Source organism: Podarcis gaigeae (genome assembly GCF_964106915.1).
Source record: "Podarcis gaigeae genome assembly, chromosome: 13".
NCBI lineage: Eukaryota > Metazoa > Chordata > Lepidosauria > Squamata > Lacertidae > Podarcis > Podarcis gaigeae.
The window spans coordinates 11,419,184-11,434,585 of NC_139689.1; the positions used below are offsets into that span (position 1 = coordinate 11,419,184).

The following is a 15,402-nucleotide window of genomic DNA, read 5'->3' on the forward strand; positions in this document are numbered from 1 at the left end:
AACGCCGTTTACCTTCCCACCGGAGCAGTACCTATTTATCTACTTGCACTTTGACATGCTTTCGAACTGCTAGGTTGGCAGGAGCAGGGATCGAGCAACGGGAGCTCACCCCATTGCGGGGATTCGAACCACTGACCTTCTGATTGGCAAGTCCTAGGGTCTGTGGTTTAACCCACAGCGCCACGTACTACATACAGCATTGAATAAGCCCACCACAAATTGTATTTGGTCAATGTTTTCAACACGCGCCCTACTAGCTTAGAAAATCCAGTACCCACCAGTCCCAGAGACTCCTGGAGCCTAGAAGATTGCACCACCACTTCATCGCTCTCTGTGGTCTGGGCTTCACTGGAAGTATCTGGTCTCTCTGAGGCTAGAGGCAAGATTCAAGAGACAGCTACGTGAGAGACAGCCTCCTTATTTATTCCCCACTCCTGTTACAATCTCACTGCCCTGCAATGTGGCAAAACGAGACCTAGTCTTATGCCACAACTGATCTTAGACTTGGTTCTAATATTTACAAGGTGTGACTGGAAACTTCAGTTGAATCGTCACAGAAATCAGACGGCGAGAAATATTTGAACATACATGCCTTGCAGGCCTTCAAAGTAGGCCCCCTTTGATACAAGGCACTGTTGACAATATTCAGAGAACTGTTGGAAACTTCTGGAGAAGTCCTCTTTTCATATTGCTTTCAGTTCCCTCATCACAGCAGCTTGGACGTGTGAAATGTTGGAAAATCTGCCCTTTCAGTGCAGATTTCAGTTTTGGAAAAAGAAAGAAATCCGATGGGGCCCCAGATCGGGAGAATATGGAGGGTGGAACAACTCAGTACCCTCAGTAACGATTTCACAGGAAATATGCAATTCTTCCGCCATCATTCAGACAGACAAACGGCGATCCCACATCAATAACTCACAAACTCTGCCAACATTTGCTGCCATTCTCGACGGTCTGCCAGATTGAGGGCCATCATTGACGGTTGGCTACCCTTCGCGGAAACACTTAAACCAGTCATACATTGTCTGTCAAGTTGCAGCTTCATCTCCATACACAACTGTGAGCATTTTGTGGGTTACCAGTGCCGATTGTATGTTCGAATATTTCTCGCTGTCTGATTTCTGTGACCATTCACCGAACTTTCTGGTCGCACCTCGTATTTTGTTTCATTGCTCCAGGGGCAACAGTAGCCTGACACCACCCATAACAGAAAGAGACAATGTTGCATCTTCCAGCTGTTACTAGACTCCATCTCCCATCATCCCTGACCATTGGCCATGCCGGCTGGGGCTGATGGGAGTTGGAGTCCAGCAGCAAGTAGAAAGCTACTGATTGTAAGCCTTCCATGAAAGTACCATTGTCACTCAGCATGGCTGCTTCAGCCGGTGGGCTTGATTTCCCTTCCGATTCCTGGCGACTTGCGGTTGTCATCTCTTCTTCCGCTGCTGCCGCCTTGTGCTCCTCTTCCTCTCGTACTCCTTCCAGGGTCACCTGTGCAGACACAAGCCCCACCGAGGTCAGGGTCTGAGAACAGCACAGCAACCGGGCTTCACCTCTGATTTCTAACAGAAACACTGGTGTTAAATAAGCAAGTATACAAATCTGCTTTCGTATGGAGGGTCTGAACATTCTCCATAATTTAGCTTCTTCTAAATGTGGAAGTGTGTATGAGTCCTTATGGATTGCAAGGGCAAGGGACTTGTTCTCTTGCACTTTAAGCACCATGCACATCAAAAAACTATAAAAACAACAAAGCTATACACGTGACCATCAGCAAAGGGAAGGGGGATTGATTTTTAAAACCACTCTGGGCATTGTAGCGCCCCAAGAGGAAGAGGGGAAGGGCAGTGCCAAAGAATGCTCCAACTACTGCACAACTGCGCTCATTTCACACGCTAGCAAGGTTATACTTAAAATTCTACAAGGCAGGCTTAAACAGTATGTGGACCGAGAACTCCCAGAAGTGCAAGCTGGATTTCGAAGGGGCAGAGGAACCAGAGACCAAATTGCAAACATGCACTGGATTATGGAAAAAGCTGGAGAGTTCCAGAAAAACGTCTACTTCTGCTTCATTGACTACGCAAAAGCCTTTGACTGTGTCGACCACAGCAAACTATGGCAAGTTCTTAAAGAAATGGGAGTGCCTGATCACCTCATCTGTATCCTGAGAAATCTCTATGTGGGACAAGAAGCTACAGTTAGAACTGGATATGGAACAACTAATTGGTTCGAAAAGAGTACGACAAGGCTGTACATTGTCTCCCTGTTTATTTAACTTATATGCAGAATTCATCATACAAAAGGCTGGACTGGATGAATCCCAAGCCAGAATTAAGATTGCTGGAAGAAATATCAACAATCTCAGATATGCAGATGACACAACCTTGATGGCAGAAAGTGAGGAGGAATTAAAGAACCTCTTAATGAGGGTGAAAGAGGAGAGCGCAAAATATGGTCTGAAGCTCAACATCAAAAAAACCAAGATCATGACCACTGGTCCCATCACCTCCTGGCAAATAGAAGGGGAAGAAATGGAGGCAGTGAGAGATTTTACTTTCTTGGGCTCCATAATCACTGCAGATGGTGACAGCAGTCACAAAATTAAACGACACCTGTCTCTTGGGAGAAAAGTGATGACAAACCTAGACAGCATTTTAAAAAGCAGAGACATCACATTGCCAACAAAGGTCCGTATAGTTAAAGCTATGGTTTTCCCAGTAGTGATGTATGGAAGTGAGAGCTGAACCATAAAGAAGGCTGATTGCCAAAGAATTGATGCTTTTGAATTATGGTGCTGGAGAAGACTCTTGAGAGTCCCATGGACTGCAAGAAGATCAAACCGATCCATTCTGAAGGAAATCAGCCCTGAGTGCTCACTGGAAGGACAGATCGTGAAGCTGAGGCTCCAATACTTTGGCCACCTCATGAGAAGAGAAGACTCCCTGGAATAGACCCTGATGTTGGGAAAGATGGAGGGCACAAGGAGAAGGGGATGACAGAGGATGAGGTGGTTCGACAGTGTTTTCGAAGCTACCAGCATGAGTCTGACCAAACTGCGGGAGGCAGTGGAAGACAGGAGTGCCTGGCATGCTCTGGTCCATGGGGTCATGAAGAGTTGGAGACGACTAAACGACTAAACAACAACAAGAATTTTCAGTACCTTTAGCAAACAACAGCTCCCAGAATCCTTTGGGAGAAAGCCAATGGCTGTTTGAAGTGGTATAAGAGTGCTTTAAATGTATAGTGTACTCGGGGCCAAAGTCTTCATCTCTCACCTGCTGGATGGCTCCATTTTCTGGCCTGGCATGTTTCCGAATGCGTTTCTCCGCCTCGGACGTACAGAGACGTGGCTTTTTCCTTTGGAGACTGGAAGGCAGACGCTCACTACCACTTTCTCGGGAGACCTGAACAGGCATAAGAGAAGCCAGAAGTAAGTGAGGGACCAGCCTATAACTAAGTCATCTGGCACCCTCTGGTTTCCATTCTTAACTTTCATAAATAGTTATCTCAAAGAGTTCATGATCTCCAACTGCCCATCCTGGGTTTTGTGGAGGGGCCGTATCAGAAAGTTGTTTTACTTAAAATGTTTGTCTGATTTTAACGCTTACTGCTCCTTTCCACTCATCTACTGCAACAATGACACACAAGAGATCTGTGATTATTGTCTGTTGTTGTTTTTTGTTTAAAAAAGAGAGAGAAGCCAGCAGTCAGCTTGGTATTCTCTCTCCACTGCCAGGGCAGGCCCTACCGTTAGGGAAGGAAGTGCAATGGATCCACTCAGGTGGTAGATTTTGAGGTTGCAGGAAAGGGAGCAGGTTTGACTGTTAAACGACTATGGGTATTGCAGCTCTGTGAGGGGACTGGTGGTGGGGGTGTCCTAACATCTATCGGCACCCTTAAACTACAGCTCCCAGAATCCTTTGAGGGAAGCCAGGAGCATTGAAAGTGGCAAAAGAGGGCTTTAAATGTATAGTGCCAATGAGTACACAGTTTTCCCAGCACTCGTCTTGCAGGGTTTTATTTAATTTTTAAAAAACCAAAACACTGTTGGCAGGAGATGGGTGTCGCCAGCTGTAATCCCCAGCCATTAGGGCTATGAAAAGGTTTTGTTTGAAGCTCTGGAGAGTCACTGCCAGTCCGTGGTCCTCTCCAGGCATCCTTTTCATTGTGCAGTCACGATTATTTCTGCGCATGATGGTATCAGGTTTCCACTCAAAAGTACTGTTCCTACCTGCAAACGGTTCAAGGTGGACGTACTGCTTCGTTTCCAATCAGTGCATGCCCTGTAGGTTCCTGCAGGGAAACCCTGTAACTTTTCATGCCACTGTTTTATGTTCCACTTTATTTTTTGGCTTGGCAGTGAAGACATATGCTTTGGGAGTCTTTTCCAAATACCGAGGGCGCTGCCACTGAGCTGCAGGCCTGTGCAGGGAGACGAGACCCCGGTAGATTTCTAACCCTCTTATTTTTTGGTTTTGCTGTTTTCTTTTTTCCTTTCTTTTCTCTTTCTCTTTTTTCCTTTCATCTTTTCTCTCTCTCCCTATCTTTTTTCGTTTATGCTTGATAACGTTATCATATTTACATATTTGTATTTATATAGTTATCTTAGATTTCGCAACAATTTTATTATGTACACTAATGATTATGCCAGTCTAAGAATATACAATGTTAGATAAGCTCATCTTTTATTTTTGATGTTTTTCCTTTCTTCTTGTATGTGTGGAAAATTTGAAAACAAACAACTATTTGCCAGGAGTAGGATTCGAACCCTCGCCTCCAGAGGGGACTGCGGCTTGAATGCAGCGCCTTAGACCGCTCGGCCATCCTGACACAATAAATGACATGCAAAGCCTGAATGGCAGAAGTAGAGAGGACGGCGGGAAGCCTCTTCATAAGTTTGTTTTGTTAAAAGGAACTGAGATTGTAAGGGTATTTCCACTTGGCTGCCTCAAGCCTTGACACAGCCTCTTCCTTGCTGTATCAGGCATAGGCAAACTCAGGCCCTTCAGATGGTTGGGACTACAATTCCCATCATCCCTAGCTAACAGGACCAGTGGTCAGGGATGATGGGAATTGTAGTCCCAAACATCTGGAGGGCTGGAGTTTGCCTATGCCTGCAGATGAACACTTATGGCCCAACCAGGGTGAGGCCGCTACAAAGATCCTTAAGCAGCATTAGGGTGCTGGCCCATCAACCTTAGTCTGCCCTCAGCCAGATCCCTCTGCCTGCCTTATAACCAGCTATTTATGGCCCTGGCTATAAAGTCTGCTCTTCCTTAGTCTCAGCGTTGTCCTTGTGGAACTCAGCAGGGAGGCAGGTGACGACAAAATTAGTACAGTGGTACCTCGGGTTAAGTACTTAATTCGTTCCAGAGGTCCGTTCTTAACCTGAAACTGTTCTTAACCTGAAGCACCACTTTAGCTAATAGGGCCTCCCGCTGCCGTTGCACCGCTGCCATGCGATTTCTGTTCTCATCCTGAAGCAAAGTTCTTAACCTGAGGTAATATTTCTGGGTTAGCGGAGTCTGTAACCTGAAGCGTATGTAACCTGAAGCTTATGTAACCTGAGGTACCACTGTAGTTGGGTCCACCTATCATTAGCTGCCGTAGTCGGATGCGGAGGAACCAGCTGATGAAGCCCCAAGGGAAGACAGCTCAGACCCAGGGGATTGGTGGTAGGACGACAAAGAGTGGTCAAAGAGAAAAAGCTGGGAAGAAGCGTCAAACAAAGCGTCAAAGCTGAAGAGATAACAGGGCTTGGTGAGTCCTGGGGAGAGTCTATGGCAGAGGGAAGTTCAAAGTCAGAGGGAAAATCTGAAGCAGGGGAGGAGGGAGGCCAAGAGGCAGAGATGAGCCTGGCTGGTGAATAGGCATGGGTGTCTCCCCCTCCTTCTGCAACAAGCTCCCCTTTTCCAATTTCCTAGAACCAGGAGAGGCATGAAGAGAGCAGAGGATAGACTGGCTGCATACAGACACAGTCTCCGATTGCTTAAGACAGGGGTGCCCAAACTTTTTTCAAAGAGGGCCAGATTTGATGAAGTGAACATGCGTGAGGGCCGGCCAAAGTTGTTGAGATTTGACCCCAATAAATAAACTGCCACAGGGTCATTACAAAGCAATACACAATTCATACAGCCTACCTCCAGGTTAAACAAGCATTTTGTGCAGAATATAGGGATCATTTGTTCTTGCAACCACCGATAAAAACTTTGCCACTGCTAATGTTCTAGCATTTGTCTGGTCTTCCAATAGGAACCTGACATATAGTGAGCCTCTGATTTTCCCGGGAAAGGTACCAGCAAGGGTAGTATCAATTCACCCCTGGCTTGCTCATATTTTGCACAATGCAACAAAATATGTTAAAACAGCTGGGGGGCTGGAATAGGCCTCCAAAACAGACTTTAGACAGGAAAAGCCCTAGAGTGGAGGAGACATAGACAGCTGTGGGGAGGTGGGGACCTTTAATGTTCCTCAGCTGATCTCACTAGGTCTGACACTCAGCCAAGATGGTGGAGACCGGGCTTTTGCTAATCGAGAGGTAACTCCATCTTCGGACTGTGTGGTTTACTGGCCTGCTTGCTCTGCGACAGCCAAGGGGGCTGCAAAGTGTGGCAGCCAAGTCTGACCCTTGACTCTGACTTTACATACCCGGCTTTGCAGCTCGGCTTTCTCTTCCTCGATCTGCATCTCTAAAGATCGCCGCTGTTGCTCCCAGTCGGCGGACGCCTGGTGGCTGAAGTCCTCCGGGGGCATGTAAAGGAGCTTCCACTCCAGTCGTAGGCAGATGGAGCCACTGGGTTTCCCTGCTGGATCCATAAGGACAAAATCTCCTGCAGGAGGGAGGAAGAGTCGACACAGGTGGTTTGTGTTTGGGTCTCAGCTGAAATGATTTTGTCACACTGAACGATGATGCAACCCAGGTTTGATACCGATGACTTTAAAATGTGCAGTTTCCACAATAAGGCAGCCAATTTATTTATTTAGCTACTGAAAACCCTCTCCCACCTTTTCTCTAAGGAGCTGAGGGTGGCATACATTATTTCCCTTCCTCCTTGTTTTATCCTCCCAACAACCCTGTGAGGTCGATTAGGCTGAGAGATAGACTGGCCCAAGTCACCCAGTGAGCTTCAGGGCTGAGTGTAGATTTGAACACAGGTCTTCCACGTCATAATTCAACACTCTAAAACCACTACAACAGCCAAAAAAAAAAAATGTGTAGAAAGATGCCCATCGTAGTGAAAATGACATACAGAAATGCATTATATCGGGGGGAATTCCTTGCAAAAATGTAAACAGATAAAAACATTAGCAGGATTATTGTAATAAAATACAGTTTCAAAAGAGTATATATTTACAGTAGATAATTAAATGAGCAAGTTAAATGAATTTGGATATGCAGAAGATATTTTTTTTAAAAAAAATTAAGGAACTGCAGAAAGAGGGGGAAGTCAAATTTTGAAATGTTAAATTGATTGTAAAGCTAATGAAATGTATAAACTTGAAAAGTATAAATAAAAACTGCCACACTTTCCTTTATTTATTTATATATATAGAGAGATAATATTTATGTGAAATGAGAAATTGTGGCAGCATCCACATCATACACAGAAAGTTCATTTAAAGCACGCAACTTCCCCCCAAAGAATCATGTGACCTGCAGTTTGCTAAGGGTGCTGGGGATTGCAGCTCTGTGAGGGGAAAACTACAGTTTCCAGGCTTCTTTGGGAGGAAGACATGTGCTTGAAACGCGCCTTAAATGGATCATGCACCTGCAGCCCGAGAGAAATCTCTCCACCCCGAGATATGCCCATCTCACCTGCGACACTACGCCCTTGTGCCAGGGGCACCAGTGGGATCTGGGCCTTTCCCAGGTAGCTGCCTGCTTCCTCGTCTTCGTCGTCGAACACATAAACCTGCAGGCTGTCCCGGAGCAAGTAATGGTGCAGTTCAGGCGTGATGCGCAGAGCGAAGTTCTGGGCGTCCCCAAAGTGGGGGTTGTTGCTCGAAGGGATGGTGATGGTGTCGTGGTCCGGGAAGGTGAAGAACTGGTACATGGCGTAGGGGCTGGGCTGAGAGCCCAACCAACGACTGCGCAAGCTGGAGCAGCTTTCGATCTGCACACAAACCTCGTTCCAGCCTGCTCCCAGGGCCTGCTACAAGGGAAAAAGAGGACAGGGTAATAAATAAATAAATAAATAAATAATAATAATAATAATTTAATAATTTATTTATTTATACATACATGCATGCATACATACATACATATCCCACCCATCTGGCTAGGTTGTCCCCAGCCATTCTGGGCAGTTCCCAACAGAATATTAAAAACACCATAAAACACCAAACAATAACAATTTCCCGATACAGGACTGCCTTCAGGAGTCTTCTAAAAGTCAGATAGCTGTTCATTTCCTTGACATCTGATGGGAGGGTGTTCCACAGGGTGGGTGCCACCACCAAGAAGGCCCTCTGCCTGGTTCCCTGCAACCTTACTTCTCGCATGAAAGGAACCGCCAGAAGGCCCTCAGTGCTGGACCTCAGTGTCCGGGCAGAACGATGGGGGTGGAGACACTCCTTCAGGTCTCAGGGTGATGATGGAAGAGTGAAAAAGCAACGTAGGGAGCCTGGGGCCCTTCAGATAACTCCCACAATGCGTTTGGATCTACTTATTGCGGTTCATTTCTTCAGTGCCCCTACCCACCTTGAGCCTTTGGTGGGGATGGAGGAACAGACGTCACATCTTAGAATCATAGAATTGTAGAGTTGGGAGGGACCCCGAGGGTCATCTAGTCTAACCCCCTGCAATGCAGGAATCTCAGCTAAAGCATCCAGGGCAGATGGCCACCCAACCTCTGCTTAAAAGCCTCCAAAGAAGGAGAGCCCACAACTTCGCCAGGGAGTTTGTTCCACTGTCAAACAACTCTTACTGTCAGAAAGTTCTTCCTGATGTTGAGTCAGAATCTCCTTTTTTGGAACTTGAAGTCATTGGTTCGAGTCCTACCCTCCAGGAGAAAGCAAGCTCGTTCCATCCTCTCTGCGACAACTCTTGAGATATTTGAAGATGGCTACCATATCTCCTCTCAGTCTCCTCTTATCCAGGCTAAACATGCCCAGTTCCCTCAACCATTCCTCATGAAGCTTGGTTTCCAGACCCTTGATCTTCAGTTTGGCCTGGGATTCTTGCAAAGAACTGGTAACAAGTTCATTAAAATGGCTTCCTTAGTCCCCTTTCCAAAGCTTAAGGTGCTGTTCAGTGATGGGTAGAAGAAAATAAACCTGATATTTAAAGATGGTTATCACCTCTCCTCTCAATCTCAGATTAATATTTACATAATTGCCGTTTCGCCCATCCTCATGAGGACTAGAACACTGGAGCTATTTGGCAATGTACACACCAGCTCCCCCCGCTCTGCTGTCCTCACCTTCTCCTCTTCCTGCCTCCAGCCCTGATGGGCCACCATGGCGTGCTGGACCCCCGCAGACAGGTAGCCCAAGGCTTTGGTTCGCTGGCGGTGGAGCCTTAGGATCTGCTCCATTGGGAAGCGAAGCCTCGCCCAGTATTCCAGGATGCCGAAATCTTCGCCGTTGGAACCTGGAGTTATGTGGTGCCAGGGTGTGGGCAGGAGGTTGCGGTAAGGATTGGGGGAATAACAAGAGAGAGGCGTCAGTCCCTCCTCCAGAAGCCTGCCGGAGTTGGGTAGGGAGGGAGCAGGGGTCTGTGGCCCCCAGCCCTAACAGACTCCCCACATCCCAAGAACTTAAGAGCGGCCTCCTGGATCAAGCCCAACTAGCCCAGCCTCCTGATTTCACAGTGGCTGCCCTGAACATGTGGGGAAACCCTGAAGCAGGATTCAAGGCCAAGAGCCACTCTCCCTCATTCGGAAGCAAAAGCATGATTACGTAGTCGGCAGGATTCGAACCTGCGTGGGGAGACCCCAATGGATTTCTAGTCCATCGCCTTAACCACTCGGCCACGACTACCAGCTGCTCAAGCATGATGATTAAGTGATGTAGGGAAGGAGGTTCTCCATCCCTGTTCTGTAAGAACATAACCTGCTTTGGAAAACAAGAGAGGTGTGTGCGCTGTCAAAGTCCGACAATAGAGCCATAGCTGCTGATAGCCTCATCCTCTATGAATTGGTGGCCATCACTGTATTCTGTTCCATCATTTAACTTTGTGCTGCGAGAAAAAGTACGCTAATTTATGTGTCCTGAATCTTCCAATATTCAGCTTCATTGCAGAAGTGCTAGCGTTATGGCTGGGGGGGGGGGTACTTTTCTCTATCCACTTAACCCATGCCATGCACAATTTTATAAAATTCTATCATGCCACCTCTTCCTTGCTTTGTCTCTGGACTAAAAAACCCCCAAACGCTGCAACTTTTTCTTAGAGGGGAATCACTCCATCCCCTTATTCAAATTATTAGACCAATTCATGGAGGAGACGGCTTTGCTGCCACAGTCAGAGGCAGCACTGCTTCTGAATACAGTGGTACCTCGGTTTACGAACATCTCGGAAGTTGAGCGTTTTGGTTTTTGAGCGACGAAAACCCGGAAGTAAATGCTTCCATTTTCGAATGCGCCTCAGAAGACGAACGGCTTCCGCTGAGGTCCCCCCCCCCCCAATTTTCTCTATTGAATTTGCAGGTCGCCCTTTGTACCTTGGTTTTCAAATGTTTCAGAAGTTGAATGGTCTTCCAGAATGGATTACCTTTGAAAACCAAGGTACCACTGTACCAGTTGCTGGAAACCATGGGGGGGGGTGTGTGGGATGTGATACATAGGTAGCAGTCAAATACAACATTCCTTGTTTTCCTAGAGTGGACATGCAAGGGGATGTTTGGTCCAGCCAGTCAGAACTTCCTGTTTCCTCCTGGGCTGGAACATACTTCCTCTTGCATGTGACTAGAGGTGAGCGTGACCTTACCTGTGTAGGTAACAAAAGCACAAGGCATGCAGCCCTCTCCCCCCTACTTCCTTCTTTTCCATCTTCCTTTCGTTGTGTGAACTGCAGTGACTGCCAGTCTGCAGTCACTGGGATTAACCTCCTACATGGGGTAGATCCACATGTATATATTTTGTAACTAAGTCTGCCTTCAGGGATCCAACTGTGAACTGATGATGTGAGTACAGTGGTACTTCTGGTTACGTACTTAATTCATTCCGGAGGTCCGTTCTTAACCTGAAACTGTTCTTAACCTGAAGCACCACTTTAGCTAATGGGGCCTCCCACTGCTGCTGCGCTGCCAGAGGACGATTTCTGTTCTCATCCTGAAGCAAAGTTCTTAACCTGAAGCACTATTTCTGGGTTAGCGGAGTCTGTAACCTGAAGCGTATGTAACCCGAGGTACCACTGTAAGCTTCTTTTATATACTTTAAGCAAGATTGTGGCGTGTTTATTCTTTTAAGGGGGATATAAGGGAACTTACCAGAAAGCTAATATTAAGAGGCTTAAACAAGCCTGCAACTAGTTATCCGCTGTGCATTTAAAAAGGGGAATGTAAAACTTTGCTAAGTTATAGAACTTGCTAGCGCAAGTTAGGAAGGATATTAATAAACAATATATTGCCTCCTGCCTCCCTGAACATTCCCACAGGGGGCAATTGCTTTCATGCTCAAATCCTGCTTGCAGGTTTCCCATGGGCATCTTGGTGGCCACACTGAGAACAGGGTGCCAGACTATACATATGGGCTACAGGGCTGATCTGGCAGGCTCTTATGCCCTTTATCATTTTGGTTGCCCTTTTTTGAGTCTTTTCCGACTCCAAAACATCTGCCACAGTAGGAGCGGCACAATCCTTACCGCGGAGCACCGCCGTGGCATGCACCTTCTCCCCGCTGCCCAGCACCTCGCCAAAGCGCAGCCAGCAGGAGGCCAGGGTGGCATGTTCGACAGCCGAGGCAAGGTGGAGGTCGAGGCGGGATGTGGCGCCTTGCAGGTACTGCAGGAAAAATGGCTCGGCCTGCACCACGTACTGAGAGGTGAAGCCGTAGCGGGCGCGGGAGCCACGCACCACCGGCGTGCAGTGGGTCTCGAAGTCGTAGAAGGAGTACGTGCAAAAGGTGAGGGGCTCCGGGTCCCCCAGCAGACGCAGCGCCTCGGCCGACAGCACCGCGCCCGAGATGTGCAGCTCAAAGAGGTTCTCTCCGCGCCGCAGCTGTGGGGCCTGGTCAGGGACTGCTTCCACGGGTGGGTCACCCTCTCTAGGAGGAAACGGGGCTGCCCTCGTTCCGTAGGCCACGTCCTTCAGCTGTGCTGGAGTGGGGTGGGAGGGTGGGGAAACAAGACAGAGCCACAAAGACCTGTTCACAGAACCACAGAATCGGAAGGAATCCCGAGGGTCATCTAGGTCAACCCCCTGCAATTGTCAGGCTTCAGGGAATCGGCTTCCTCCCCCGTGGCAGTAGATAAGCAGAACAAAGTAATAGGAGTCTCTTACCAATTAGAAACTTTAATAATCATAGCAAGAGAACAATGAACACATCTCCTAGAATGGCGGTGCTCCCAGTTAAGGATTGCACCCCCTTCTGTCCCTATTATAATCTACATCACACCTATGTTTTGTAATCTGAGCTTGTACCCTCTGTACTTTCTGTGCTGCCACTTTCTGAGCTCTCGTGACTTTGGAGAAGGGAGGTGAATGCTGTCCAGAGACTGTGAATCTGTTAACCCTCTCTCTTCCAGTCTCTCTTCTCCTAGCTGTTCCCCATCCAGTATTTCCCAGCTTCTGCCTTCTGAACTATGTCCCTCTGCAAACCACTGTTCCAAATCTATACTGTCCTCCTGCTCCTGGGAAGATTCAGGCTGTAGAGCAAGAGCAGGGGGAGGCTCCCACCATTCCTCCTCAGTGCAGCTCTCTTCAGCACAGTCCCTGACAGCAATGCAGGAATCTCAACTCAAGCATCCCTGACCAAGGACTGTCCGACCTCCACTGAATGTTCACCACCTCCCGAGGGAGTCCGCTCCACCACTGAACAGCTCTTTCAAGTGTTTAGTTGGAATCTCCTTGTAATTTGAACTCATTTGTTGGATTCCTACACTCCGGAGCAGCAGAAAACAAGCTTGCTCCCTCTTCTGCAGAAGGTATTCGAAGGTGCCTCTCGTATCAACCCCCAGCTTTCTCTTCTCCAGGCTGAACATACCCAACTGCCTTCATAAGGCTTCCTTCCCAGACCCTTGATCATTTTGTTCACCCTCCTCTGCACACGTTCCACCTTGTGCAGATCTAAAGAGTGCTTTCTATCTATGGTGTGGATAGGGAGCTAGAGATTGCATGGAGAGGAGGTATGCCCGTCCACATGCCTACCTTCAAGTTGGCGGATGCGGGCCCCACGCAGGTCCAGAAGGCGGGCCATCTGCTGCTCCTTCTCCTCGTGCTCCTGCTTCTCTCTTGCCGTCTGCAGCAGCACCCCGTCCAGCTCTGCCTGAAACCAAAGCATGCCCACCAAAGAGAGTATGGTACCTACAGTCAGCCTCAAGACTCAGCCTCCTGCTTGGCAAAGTGCACCCCTGATTCACAAAATACCCTGCATCGTGCCCAAATGCTCTCTTACAGCTACACAAATCATGCAAGAATCAGATCCAGAATTTCTGTCTGCCATGCAGCTGTTGAAAGGCAGGGGAGCATTCCTGGGCGGGTGGGAATAAGGTAGCAAAACTGCTTTGCTTGCCTGGCCCTACTAAGGCTTGTGTTTCTGCAGAAAATGTGTGAAGGCACCAATGTAAGCAAAGGAATTCTATTGATACATTTGTTAAAGACTGAAATTGGCCATGTCCCCAGAAAGTATCCATATTCGAACAGGTTAGGCCCAATAAAATGGAGTTCTCTATACCCAAAAGTTGCATCTCCTCATTTACCATTGGATGCTTTGTGAATTGTGCCCTTGCACATTTGGGCTGTTTTGAAATTCCTTTCCCGTTAAATAAAAATGTAAAAGTTGCAAAATTATTCCACTGATGTGGGGTGGAGAGAAGTTTCTTGAGGACATCACGGGCGCTAGCCAATCAGCGCTGTACCCATTCAACTTAATGCAAACTCACAGAACTAGCTTTCACTGAGCTTGACCCTGGTGAGGACACAGTGAATATGGAATATGCTTGTCTGCACACACCCCTAGTTCTCCAAAAAGATCCCCCCTTTGTTCCATCTCCCAGGTGGGCAGCTCAGTCTCCTTGCTTCACCTGGTAGTCCCGGTTGATGCGGTGTTGTAAGATGAGCATGTCCCGGGTCTTCTCTAGCTCCAGCACGGTCTCAGCGTGGGCGGCCTCCGTCTCGTGGAGCCTTCGCTTTAGACTCCGTTGGGCAAACATCTCTTCCTTCTCAGACTCTCTCTCGAGACCTTCCACATAGAGGGGCTGCAATGAAAAAAAGTGGAGCGGGGGAGAGATATGGAAGGACATGTGTGGGGCTCAACGTGCGTGCGTGACTATCATGCCAAATCAGAAAATGGAGGAAAAGCAAATCCATTTCATGGAACTGGGCTGATCTATATCACTGACGACTTGCTCACTCTATTGCTTCGGCATTTTAATCCGCTGGTATCTGCTTTACCTTGGATCGGGTCATTTTTACATAAAATGCCAATCTATGCAGGGAGAGGTGTTTTATCTCCCCCCCCCCCACCGAAATGTTCTAAACTAAATGTCACAGGAAATTAACACTAGCAAGATGAGCCTTGCAAGAGCTCAGCTGCCTGTTCAGATTGGAACTCCTTGCAATTTAATTAAGACCAGGAAACGGCAGCCGAAGACTTGCAATGCTTATGATACTGGTAATTTGTGCGTGTGGATACTGGAGAATTCTGACAGAAACAAAAACGGGAATGGAAATTGCCAGTGTTTTGCTTATGTATCCCATATCCAGAATGGAAACCAATCCATCAAACACAACTGGTATTCACCGCTGCTGTTGTTCTCAGTTCGCAAACAATACATGACAGATTACTTTCCTGCCATATTTGCATTGGGCTTTCTTTGCATTGAAATGAACAGGGTGGAATCACGTAATCGTAACATAATGAACCGCGAGAGAAATAACATAGTCTTTGTAGGAAGCTGAACAGCAGCAGGATGGAAACAGAGCTGCGTGTGACAAACAAAGGTCAGAATGGAAATCGATGCCTACCTGCATATATGTGTGTGTTTGTATGTACAATGCCGGTATCTAAGGCCCAGTTGCTAAGTGTGTGCTTTTACCCAGTGCCTACCTCAACTACTAGACTGGATGGAAAGTCTTCCTCTCTAGTCTGGTTATCCAAGATGGCCGCCTTCTCCCGCAAGAAGCCGACTTCCTGTGGGCGTTCCTGCAGCAGCTGGCTCACTTCCTGCTTCAGTTCCTCGTTCAGAGCTTATGTGGGGAAAGCAAGGATTTGGGATGAATTGCAAGGTTGCCACCTGCTACC

General features: G+C 47.6%; 1 protein-coding gene across 2 annotated transcripts in view; it reads right to left on the reverse strand.

The window, feature by feature from the left end:
* Positions 1–15,402, reverse strand: part of RPGRIP1 (RPGR interacting protein 1) — a 59,607-nt gene that overhangs the window by 4,263 nt on the left and 39,942 nt on the right. For both annotated transcript variants that reach the window (XM_083706535.1, XM_083706536.1), the window contains 10 exons: positions 15,208–15,347; positions 14,183–14,356; positions 13,308–13,425; positions 11,804–12,256; positions 9,423–9,592; positions 7,817–8,150; positions 6,649–6,830; positions 3,276–3,404; positions 1,356–1,491; positions 279–373 (listed from right to left, as the gene is read on the reverse strand). In XM_083706535.1, the coding sequence (XP_083562661.1) occupies positions 279–373; positions 1,356–1,491; positions 3,276–3,404; positions 6,649–6,830; positions 7,817–8,150; positions 9,423–9,592; positions 11,804–12,256; positions 13,308–13,425; positions 14,183–14,356; positions 15,208–15,347 (1,931 nt within the window). The remainder of the gene's footprint in view (positions 1–278; positions 374–1,355; positions 1,492–3,275; positions 3,405–6,648; positions 6,831–7,816; positions 8,151–9,422; positions 9,593–11,803; positions 12,257–13,307; positions 13,426–14,182; positions 14,357–15,207; positions 15,348–15,402) is intronic.